A 12,565-nucleotide genomic window follows, 5' to 3' on the forward strand; every position below is an offset into this window, starting at 1 on the left:
CGTGTTCTGTCTCTGACTATCCTGTGAGTCCCTTATCTGGTTTATCTCTGTATGCCTATGACTCAGCAGAAGACTGGGCTCACAGATCGAATCTATGATGTTTGTTGAATGAATGCATCAAGAGAGCATTGTGTCGATCTGCTGTGTGGTAACAGGACAGAGTTCTGATAGTCTGACCCCTGAAGGACAAGTTCTCCTGGCTTTCCATATCATGTTCTGCTCTTGCCCAATAACTGAAACGGGCCCCTGTTATACCTCCAGGAACAACAACTCCGTGCTAATTCCATTACAAGCACTACTATTTCTAAAGTGACAATATGTGACTTAGGGCAGGTTTCCTAAAAGCAGAGCCTGAGACAGGAATTTGGGTATCCATGATTTATTGAGAGAGTGCTCTGGGAAGAGAGAAAGGGAGGCAAGCAGGATGTGGTAGGAGAGGGATGTGGATTCAGCCCGATAGCACAGTGAGCTCTGATGACCGTATTGCACCTCAGTGTTGGTCCCCCTGTGAGGCAAGGTGGCCAGCCTTTCCTACCCCTGTGTCTGTCAGCTACTGGCTGTGTGCTGCCCTCCTGGTGCTGGGAAGGTGAGTGACAGCTCCTGGTTGGCTGAGGCCAATCTGGAGAAAGGACGGCTGTCCTAAAAAAAGGAAATTGAGGACACACATCAACAATATCAACTACTTCGCTCCAACTGCATAACCATCAAAATATGAAAAAGAAAAGTTGTATTAATCACTTAGACACTTGCTCCAAGCTTGTTTTAATGAGATTTTGAACTGCATTTCAACTTGTTCGTTTCAAATAATGCTGCAGCTCCTTAGACATTCTGGCAAAACCTTCCACTTACTAAAAGATCTTAGTGATTATTTACCATTATCATTTGGCTTTATTGAGCCTAGAATTTAATGGTGTCTGTGTTTCCAAAAATACCTGTAATCTAGTGTTTTCATCTTTATTTATTTTTATTTATTTTTTAAAAAAAAATTTAAACTTAATGCTTATTTAATTTTGAGAGAGAGAGACAGAGAGACAGAGCACAAGCAGGGGATGGGGAGAGGGAGAGGGAGACACAGAATCCAAAAGCAGGCTCCAGGTTCCAAGCTGTCAGCACAGAGCCCGACATGGGGCTTGAACTCATGAACTGTGAGATCATGACCTGAGCTGAAGCTGGATGCTTAACAGACTGAGCCACCCTGGTGCCCCAAGTACTTTCATCTTTAAAAAAAATAAGAAAGGCTTTAGAAGGAGACATTTCTAATACTTATCCTGGGGGGATGGGGAAGGGAATGCTTTCTTTTTGAAATCCTGTAATGTACAACATGAGAGACACTTTCCTCCCTGAAGAGTATATCACTTTATAACCAGTATCCAATCTTTGTTATGTCTTATTTCCATGACCTTATTTCATGAGTAATTCCCAACATGGATAAAATTGTCCATGGTCTGTGTGGTTTGAAATTTTCAAGCTGCATCTGCCTGTGCTACAAATGCGGGCTGGCTCGATTTACGTATCTAGCTTTTTGACCACAGATTGTCTTCCTTCCTCTTCCCCATTTCTCAGAAAATTCCTCCTCGGGAGTTGGTGGGTACTGCTAAAGTGGCTTCTGGTCTCTGCTCAGGATATTTTTCTCCCATCTTTCTCTACTTTGACCTCTTCGTCCAAGTTCCTCATAGGCTCTATCCAAGTATCTCTTCCTCCCGGCACAGCGATCCTGCCCTGTGCCAGGTCCAGTCCACAGAATGTCGAGGTTCATCCTGACCTGTGCTGTTAGGAAGCAGGTTCTCTCCCCAGCTTGGCACTGTCATTGTCTCCTGGGCCCAGAGCTGGTGTACTTGGGCACAGAGTCACTTCTGACTCATAAACGTGGCACCATCTAGCTACCTCATTCTTATCTCTTCACTTAAGGGACCTCCAAGTACCCACATAGGTCTGCAGGACACACAGTGTTATCTTCTTTTTGTCTTCTCTCTTCTTGACTTCCAGTGGATCCTTCTCAGAACCTCCATGCATATCAACTAGTGCAGGTAGGTGTTTTGGAGGCATTGTTGTGGTATAACATATCCAATTGTTTACCAAAAGTGTCTAAATTCTACCTCTTGTCCAGCCCAAACACCCAACAAGTCATAGATAAGAAAATTGAGAAGTCTTGGAGATGTTAAAGAATTTGTGCAAAGTGATGTATTCATCTTACAAATATTTATCAAGTCTCTTCTCTCTAGAGACTTGGGTTCTGATACTAAGCAAGATGTACATTGCCTTTCCTTTCATGGAATTTATGTTCTAATGGCAGGGAGAGAGTCAATAAACAAGACAGTGAAATCTTTGAAATCTTTATTTTTGCACTTGTCACATTGAAGGCATCTTTTCAAAGCATCAAATTTTTTAGTTTCTATTTTTCTGAGTAGGCTGGATGCCTCCTGTTGATCCCTCCAAATGCATCCAGTTGTCTGCCTGGAATGCCAACGCCTTTGGAAAATAATGGTAAACTTCCTTGGCCACTGATTTTCTATTGGTTATGGCCAATGGGAAACACCAACAGGATATCAGAAAAAGGGAGCAGAGTGAGGTCAAAGTATATGTATTTCCCTCGAATGAAGACCACAGGTCCCTGAGCTGATACACCAAGTCTCATCAATTACAATTTCTTTCTCCATATCCATCCTGAAATTTTCTCAAAAGCATTACATGTAATTCTGAAGCCTCCAAAACCTATCCTGTGATCTATATCCACATAAATTTTTTCAAAAATTAGAAAGCTTTAGTTATGAAATTTGGGGAATTAATATTCATATTTGTTTGCCTGATCACTACATGATCACCATAAAGATAAAACAAAAAGCCAATGTTGCCTGGATTTTATGGAAAATGAGGTCCATGGGTAGGAGTATGATTTTGCTGAAATCCAAACACATTCAACCAGACTCCCTCTTTAAACTTGAATGGGACCAGTAATTTCTTTATTTCTTCATTATTTATTAAGATTAAAGTCACATAACATAAGATTCACCATGTCGACCATTTTTAAATTTGTCCTTATATTCATTTATTTTTGAGAGAGGGAGAGAGAGCAAGCAGAGGAGGGGCAGAGAGAAAGGGAGAGAGAGAGAATCCCAAGCAGGCTCCGCACCATCAGCCCAGAGCCCAAATCGAGGCTCAAACAAACCGTGATATCATGACCTGAGCTGAAATCAAGGGTCAAATATCATATGTTTGCACGTATAGGAGGATTAGGAGGAACTTGACGGAGGAACAAGGGGGAGAAGAANAATAAATGAATAAACTCTAAAATAAAAACCACTTAAATAAAAAAAATCAAAAAATAAATAAATAAAAACTTAAAAAAATACCAGTGGTTAAATGGCATCAAAAGAGGAAGTGGCATTCGTGTTTTGTTCTTTGGGTCCACATGTTGATAAAGGATGATGTTTCCGTCTTCTCTTGAAATGTGGCTTCCTCTTGCAAGACAGTTAATAAGAAAGACTTGGCTTCTGGTTAGAATGAATAGAGCCATTGTAAATGCCAGAGTGTGTCTTAGGCAGTGGCTTGGTGAGAAGCAACTGGCTCAGCCAAGGGGATTTAAATGAAGAGGGTTTAATGAAGAGACTATGTATAAAGGTGTGGAGAGGGAAAGGGGGTTCTGAACCCAATTCAAGTTGTGTGTGTAAGGTTTTTCCTCACCGTCAAACAAGACTCCAACACCACTCAGGTGTTCTGCAATTCAATTCCACTGTGACACTCTCTAGCTGGGGCTAGCATAGTGTCAGATTCCACGGGTTAAAGGGTTCATCCCACCCCACCCCTGAAGCCAGTCGAAAGTCCAGGTGGTCAGTTTACCCCTGGAGTTTGATTAAATTGCTAGGGCAGCACACAGAACTCAGAGAAACATTTTACTTGCTAGATCACCAGCTTAATATGAAAGGATATAGAGGCGCCTGGGGGGCTCAGTCACTTAAGCATCTGACTTCGACTCAGGTCATAGTCTCATGGTCCATGAGTCTGAGCCCCGCGTTGGGGTCTGTGGTGACAGCTCAGAGCCTGGAGCCTGCTTCGGATTCTGTGTCTCCCTCTCTCCCTGTCCCTCCCCTGCTCACACTGTTAATTTCTCTCTGTCTCTCTCTCTCTCTCTAAAATAAATATTTTTTAAAAATTTTTTTAAAAAAAGATTGCATTCTTTCTCATTACCATGTAGTAGTCCATCGTATAGATAAACCACATCTTCTTGNAAAGAGAAAAGGAAAGAAAAGAAAAGAAAAGATATAAACTCAGGAGCAGCCGGATGGAGGAGAGGCACAGAGTGAGGTGTGGCGAAAGGGTGCAGGGTTTCCGGGCCCTCCATAGGTGCACCATCACACTCCCCAAATCTCCACATGTTCACCAAACTGGAAGCTCTCTGTACCAGGTCCTTTTGGGTTTTTATAAGGAGCCTCATTACATAAGCATGTTTGATCAAATCATTGCCCATTGGTGGTTGAATGCAGTCTCCAGCCCCTATCCCCTCCCAATAGGTCAGAGAATGGGCCTAAAAATTCCAACCCTCTGTTTTTGGTTGGTTCCCCTTGGCAACCAGCCCCCATCCTTAGGTGCCTTTCAAAGTCACCTCATTAGGATAAACCCAGTTGCTGTGAAAGGCTCTTGTCATCAATAACAAGACACTCATTTCAGTGTTTGTGACATTGTTCTTCAATGTCAAAAAAGAACAAATATTTTAGAAAATTTCAAGGGTTTTAAGAGCTCTGTGCCAGGAGCAGGAGGAAGCCCAAATATATATTTCTTATTATAAATCACAATGTCAGAGCAGAGCTAAAGGGAACCAATAAAGGATGGGGATGCGGGGTTGCTAGCATAGGAGGGAAGTCCTTATCAATCCTTGGACTAAACTGGCAGGGGATGGAGCCATTACAGGAATCTGGAAAATGTCTTAGCCTGTGACAGAAGAATCAAATCACTGCCCTGATGAGCGGTCCCTGCAGGAGAGGAGGAGCTTGGAAAATAAAGCTTCCCAGCACTCCCTCTTCCAGCTTTATTCTTTCCTTCCACGGCTACCCCTGGGTTGGAGACCAAGCCCACAAGAAGCCGGGGGAATGCAGTCCCTCAGGGCAACCTCTCAGTGCACAGAGCAGGGTGGAGAAGGACAGAGAACAGATTCTTTCACAATCACCCAAAATGAATTGTTATGAGCTGGTTAAGGTTTGAGAAGCAACCATACCCTACCAACCCTGTTCTTAAGACTGGATATTTGCTTCTCTGGATTGGATTGTGGGACAGGCTGGGACTCTGTTATGCTGACAGCTTGCTGCTCCATCAAGGGAGCATGAGATATCCTAAGTAGGGACTAAAGATCATCAATGGATTCTTCTGCCTGATGTCTTCTGCTTTTGTAATTTGTCAGCTTGTTCATCACTTCATGGACCACACTACTGTTGGTCTGTGCCCCTCTCTGGGGCAGTACATTCAGAGTCTCCAAGAGACAAACAAGCTGAATGGATTGGCCAGTCAGCATCCAATATGGAGAAGTACTCTAAGGTACATTTCTCTGTTTGGGCCACCTCATAGCTTTTGGGTGCTGAATGGACCACCCCATGGTGCCATCAATTGTGGTTAGAAGGTGAAGTCACATGGTATCACACCTGACAACATGTGTGTAAAAACGTCTTTTAGTCCACTTTGTGAAGTGTATCAGTTAGCTATGGCTGTATAACAAACCATCCCCAAATTGCATTTGTTTAAAATAACGACCATATTATTTTGGTCATGATATTGTGGGTTGGTTAGACATCACTTCTGGTCTAGTCTAGCCTGGGTAGTCTCTGATGAGCTTTTTCATGCATTTGTGGTCCATCGGTGGGTCAGCTGATTGCTGGATGATCTAGCATGGTCCTATTCCTCCTTCTGGCAGTTTGACAACTAGAGTGGTGGATTGTTAACTAATGAGCCTTGGCTCTCTTCCTTATAGCCACTCATCCTCTAGTAGACTAGCTTGGGCTCCTTCACATGATGATCTTGGGGATCAAGTGCAGTGTGGGAGGGCAAGCCTCAATATGCAAGCACTTTTCAAATCTCTGTTTTCATCCTGTTAGCTGTTGTTTCAGGGGCTAAAGCCAGCCACTCAGTCAAATCTAGAATCATCATAGGAGGATCACACAAAAAGATGGGGAATCCTTGCATCTGTATGTGCAAATAGTCTGTCACATGCAGAATCAGCCTGTGAACACTTAAAATGCTCAGGTTTTCAGGGACTTCTCTTGGGTTCAGGCATTTCAGTTTAATATCCAGATACTTTTCATGTCAGCTCAGCTGACAGTGATAAGCCTAAACCCTCTTTCATTCATCCTTCAAAAGAAACATTTTGAGTATCACGTGGTGTAAATATTTTGAGCCTTACATGGAGAGGCTAACTGCCTTTGGACCATACCTAGGTGATTATTTGAATATTTTATTGCATTGGCTGTAACTAATTGATAAAAATAAATGTTATGGATAATAAGGTGATGCCTCATGAATGCATCAAAATCACGATAAGGAGTAAATCACTAGATGCGTATTTAGATTTGTTAAACTAGGGTTTTTGTTTTTGTTTTTTGCCGTATCTGTGCTGACTCCTTAGAAAGATTCTTCTAATATGAACCAGAAGAAAATTTCAGGACGCCATACTAGTGGGACCAATCAAGCATTTCATCAGTCTAGGAAATGAGTATAATTGTGTTGGGTGGGGCCCGATCTAAAAGTCCAAGAATATGGGTATGTGATTTCCCCAAGATGGTAAACTGAGATAATATCATAATAGAGGACTGGAAGATACATCGATACACTGGCACAATGGGATACACTCTCCCATAGCCTGGCCTTCACTCTCTTGCTAAGAAGTTCACCAAATGAAAGAAGTCTCCCCAAAGTTGGATTCATTTTCTTGGTGTAGATGGAAGTTGATGCCACTTTCCATTACCCGATTTTCCACACTGAACACCATCACCATTTCCAAATTCATTTTCTGAGACACCTCAATGCGGTCCGCCATAATGTAATGCACTATTTAAACTACCCAAATGAAAAGAGAACTAAGGGACCCTGCATTATGCAAACTTCCAGCCAACACCCCCAGCCTTCTCATCCACCCACGAGACTCCTTGAGAAATTGGAGCTCCAGATAAGAAGCGATGTACTTCCTTCTTCATTCTCTCTGATAAGCAACTAGGGCGAGAAGCAGGAACTTTTCATCTTGTGGGTGAGTAAAACTGATTAGCGTCTTTCCATAGAAAAATAGAAAATGTTTCACAGGTGATCTTGGGTCTAGAAAAATGTCTGGTATTGGAAAAATGTTCAAGGGGACCTCTTTCTATATCCTGTTGCTTTGTTTTTTGAAAGCTACTATATGGGCATCGTTTTCCAGCTTCTGCCTGGGTGATGTGTGTATTATGTGATAGTGCAGAACATACCAAAATGCCTTGGCACTCTCGACAGAGATGATGAATTGTGTATTAAGGGGCTTCAGGTGAATTAAAATCCAGGCATACCTTGTTTTACTGCACTTTGTTTAATTGTGCTTCAGATATTGCTTCTTTTTTTTTTTTTTTTTACAAATTGTAGGTTTGTGTCAAGAAATCTGTTGGCATTATTTGTTGGACAGCGTTTACTCACTTCTTGTCTCTGTGTCACACTTTGGTAATTCTAGCAGTATTTAAATTTTTCATTATTATTTTGTTTGGTGATGTGTGATAAGTGATAGGACTTGGTGGAAGCTCAGATGATGGTTAGCATTTTTCAGCAATAAAGCAATTTTTCTGTAAGGGATCTGCATTTTATTTGGACATAATGCTATTGCACACTTCACAGTTTACCGTATAGTGTAGCGGCACCTGGGTGGCTTAGTTGTTTGAGCATCTGACTTCAGGGCAGGTCATAATCTCACGGTTTGTGAGTCTGAACCCCACATTGGGCTTACTGCTATGAGCGTGGAGCCTGCTTTGTATCCTCTGATCCCCCACTATCTTCGTCCCTCTCTGGCTCATGCTCATTTCCTCTCTCAAAAATAAACATATTTTTAAAAATAGTTTATTGTCAAGTTGGTTTCCATATAACACCCAGTGCTCATCCCCACAAGTGCCAAATCAGCATTGCTAAAGGTCTCAGTGGTTCTGAAAAACATTATCACCTCTTTCACATAAAAAACTCACTTTAGTTAAACCAGTTTCAAAAGACGAAGAATTATCCTCAACTAGCCATGATTTTTTTCTTTAGTTTTTTAAATAGCAAGCTCTACGCCCAACATGGGGCTTGAACTCACAACTCCAAGATCAAGAGTCGCATGCTCTACTAACTGAACCAGCTAGGTGCCCCCAGACACAATTTCTTGACACCAAGGGTTTCCACAGTATATTTTGGAAGTAGGTTTTTGGAAGGGAAGAGAGCCATGAATCAAATACAGGAAATGGATGTTGAGGGAAGGGAAGGCACCCAAGGAATTACAGATAGAAGGTCCTCCAAGAGTCGCATGCACAGAACTTGACTCGCAATTAAATGGTTTCTCCATTGCAGAGATTGCAAGCTGGTGGCCCACCAGTTCTGCACTTAGGGAAAAAGTGGAGTTGCATGTATTTAGATAGACCGAAGGTCTTCAGTTCTCCGCAATCCTCCTTGCTTCCCCAAAAGGGCCTTGCTTACTTGTATGAACATGTTTTGCGCCTAGGAAACACTGAGGCTTGGATCTTAGACTTTATATGTGGGTTTTGGACACAGCCTGACTTCTCCAAGTCTTACCATTGCATCGTGCTCGCAGCATCACCTGGAGCAAGGGACAGACTCTTTTGGAGCCTCAGTTTCATCATTGGAGGAGTGGGAAGGTATTATATGATCCACATCACAAGGTGGCTGTGAGCTTTCAGTGAAACAGTGGTGTCAAAACACTTAGTAAAGGCCTTGGCCCACCACAGAAGTCCCATAAATGCTTTTAGGAAGTGAGAATAGAAAGCTAAGAGAAGTATGTGCAGCAAAGTTTCACTTACATGCTAGATGCCAGCACGTAATATGTGACTGCCTGTTCAGGCCATTGGGACTAAGACTTTTTTCTGGAATGGGCCTTCTGAGGCCACTACTTGGTTCCTGGGGGAGCTTCACAGGGACCTGTTAATTCTCAACACCTCTTAATAATATATCAGTCCTCAACACACAAAGTTATGGTTATAATTGGAGTCAGGAAAGAAGCATAGGAGACTTCCATCACTACCATTATCATTATAATCATCACTATCACCGCTGTCACCACCATCCCCACCATCACCACAACCACTATCATCATCACTACAACCACTGTCACCACCATCACCATAACTACCACCACAATCCAGCAATTGCACTACTAGGTATTTACCCAAAGGATACCAGACTACAGACTTGAAGGGGTACATGCACCCTGATGTTTATAGCAGGACTATCAACAATAGCCCAGTTATGGAAAGAGCCCAAATGTCCATTGACTGATGAAGGGATGAAGAAAATATAGTGTGTGTGTATGTTTGTGTGTGATGGAATGTTACTCAGCCTTCAAAACAGAATGAAATCTTGCCATTTGCAACAACACAGATGGAGCTAGAATGAATTATGCTAAGTGAGATAAGTCAATCAGAGAAAGCCAAGTACCATTGGATTTCAGTTATATGTGGAATTTAAGAAACAAAACAGATGAGCATATAGGGAGGGGTTGGAGAGGAGAGAGGGAAACAAATCACAAGAGGCTTTTAGCAATAGGGAACAAACTGAGGGTTGATGGAAGGAGGTGGGTGGGGGATGGGCCAGACAGGTGATGGGTATTAAGGAGAGCACCAGATGGGAAAAGCCCTGAGTGCTGTAAGTAAGTGATGAATCTCTGGGTTCTCTATCCCTGAAACCAATATTGCAATGTATGTTAACTAACTAAAATTTAAATTAAAAGAGAAAAAAAGGTGGGCAGAAATTGAAAGGTTTTGAGAAGCACTGGCCACATGGCTTCTGAAGTCTGTGACCATCTGAAATTGACTTTTGTGGGGCTTATTCATTCCAGGAACCCTTGCCACATCCTGTTTGAGAGTGTTTCTCAGATTGTTGCTTCTGATTTCAGTGCTATGGGAAGCAGGTGTCTGCCCCTGCTCTCAGGTGAGTGCAACAAAGAATTGTCTCTTCTCCCCACAATCCTGGTATCCTAGTAAGGGTTGTTCCCCCAAATTCGGCACTTTGTGCAGAAATGACTGTGTGAGCCAGTCCTATTAGAAACTCTTACATTGAGTCTCTTAGTTGTTCTCCCCAGCATAACTGAGACAAAGACTTGGATGTAAGTAGTTTATTGGGGAAGGGATCCCAGGAACCCACACAGGACGGAGTGGAAAATGCCAGATGGGGCAGAGACAAGAGCAGATGAAGGGTGTGTTACTGTTAATGATAGGTTACCTCTGTGGGTAACTGCCATTCAATGCTTCTAGGGAGCCTCCAGGAGGGAATACCTAATGTGCCTTAGCAGGGCAAGGAGACTGGGCTATACGCCCTTGGTCTTCATCTCTCACAGCTAGATCTCCACTCCAGCATAACTCCCAAACATTTCGGACTTGCCCCCCACAGGCTGCAGAAAATGCTCTCTTACTGAAAGACAGAGTAACTATCTGTATGTACAGGAGCCTCCTCAGGGGAAGACTATAAGGGGACATTTCAAGGGTCTGCTCTACTGATCAACTATCAAGAGAGTCCATGGTTGGACTACTGTAGCTTAGTACATTACAATGACCTGCGTCCATACCCACCCTTCTGCTCTGGGATTTTGAATCTTCAAGGTAATAATAAAAAACAACAACAAAAACAAAAACCACAGGAAGACTCAATACAGGTTAAGCTAGGCTTATTAGGCGATCTTATTAGCAAGCATGTGATGTCCGATATATGTCAGGTGTGGGCCAACTTTTTCTATCAAGGGCCAGATAATGACTGTTCTCAGTTTTGTGGACCATGTGGTCTCCCTCTGAACTCCCCAACTCTGCAGTGTCATGCAAGAGTACCCCCAAGCCTTCCTCCGACTAACGGGCATCGCTGTGTCCCAATAAAACTTGATTTATAGACACAGACATTTGAATTTGATGTCATTTTCACATGCCATGAAATACTCTTCTTCTTGTTTGTTTTTAACCACGTAAGAACTGTAAAAATCCTTCTTAGCTCACAAGCCATACAAAAGCAAGCAGTGGTCTGGATTTGGCCGGTGGGCCATAGTTTGCTGACTCTTGCCTCATAGGAATCAAGTAAGATTTCTTTTTTGTGAAGGAAGCATTCACAGGGAAATTGCTGGTGTTTGAGCATTTTTTGACTTACAGAAATGGCCGTGTCCTATGATTCGGCCTCATATCATGAATTCTTAAAATCATGTTTTTGTCAGTGCCCTTAATATGAAGCATAGTAAATACTACAGAGGAGGTAGAAAGAGCAGGTGTTGACCTTATCTTGTCCAAAGGATCTGTCTTGTTCTGTGATCATCCAAATGGGCCCTGGGCAGATTTCTTAATCTTCCCACTTCTGTGTGGTACAAATTCAAGTTACCTTCATTTTACTTGTCACACTTAAACCATCTGGGGGCTGATGTTAGCTGTGAAAGCAGAGGTCTCCAGATTTTAGCAAAGGATCCCAGCACAACCTGATTCTAAGGAAAGAGAAAAAAATCCAAGAAAAAATATTTTTCAAGTGCCTGGTTATTTGCCACCTATGTGTACCTTGAGGGAGTGATATTAGGAAGTATGTGGGAAAGCTTTCTGCATTTCTGAACTCATCCACAATTTTAATATAAAGCTTCCTCTAAAAATGTGGGAGACATTTTTAGATTCCCCAATTTTAACATAAAGCTTCGTCTAAAAACGTGGGAGACATTTTCAGATCATCTTCAAAATGGACCGTGTCCCAAACATGCTCATCCATTTGAAATTTCCCACAGTCTTGGACTTGGAGGTTTCTTATGGTCTGTGCTATTCAGATCTCCTCTTACTCCAGAGAAAGCACTGGTTACTGGGGGGTTAGACCTGGACTATGCCACCCCATACCTACCAGCCACGTGTGGCTCCCAAGCACTAGAAAATAGGCCAGCCTGAGTGGAGATTGGCCCCGCGTGTGAAATGCATACTTGGTTTCAAAGACTATCTCACATGTAGAAAAGAATGCAAAATACTTTACAAATAATTTGTCATATATGGATTGCGGGTTGAAATGGTCACATCCTGGCTCTATTAGGTTAAATACAATAATAAAATTAATTTCACCTGTTTTTCTCTGCCTTAAAAAATTCAGCTACTGAAAAATGTAAAAGGACACACGTGGTTCACATTATATCTCCATCAGACCCTGTGGGGCTATTGGTCTACACAAGTCGAGGTGCACTGTTGCATCTGGAAAGGAGTTGAGCAGTTGACCTTTTGGTGCTGCANTGATTTATAATGAGCTATAGGTATTTGGGCTTTGTCCCTACTTGGGGCACAGAGTTCCTAAAGCCCTTGGAATTTCCCTAGAGGAGAGTGATTGATGAAGGTGTCTCCTGTTGGTAATAAAGAGATTTGGGAAACTC

At 42.4% G+C, this 12,565-nt stretch overlaps 1 protein-coding gene across 1 annotated transcript in view; it reads left to right on the forward strand.

Annotated features, from left to right (window-relative positions):
- Positions 1–7,192: 7,192 nt before the first annotated feature.
- LOC144230293 (putative adhesion G protein-coupled receptor E4P) overlaps positions 7,193–12,565 on the forward strand; it is a 38,010-nt gene continuing 32,637 nt past the window's right edge. The window contains exons 1-2 of the mRNA XM_077762558.1: positions 7,193–7,225; positions 10,037–10,128. Coding sequence (XP_077618684.1) covers positions 10,098–10,128 — 31 coding nt within the window. The 5' untranslated portion in view covers positions 7,193–7,225; positions 10,037–10,097. The remainder of the gene's footprint in view (positions 7,226–10,036; positions 10,129–12,565) is intronic.

The sequence above is a fragment of the Crocuta crocuta genome, unplaced genomic scaffold (assembly GCF_008692635.1).
Source record: "Crocuta crocuta isolate KB4526 unplaced genomic scaffold, BGI_CrCroc_1.0 scaffold759, whole genome shotgun sequence".
Lineage (NCBI taxonomy): Eukaryota > Metazoa > Chordata > Mammalia > Carnivora > Hyaenidae > Crocuta > Crocuta crocuta.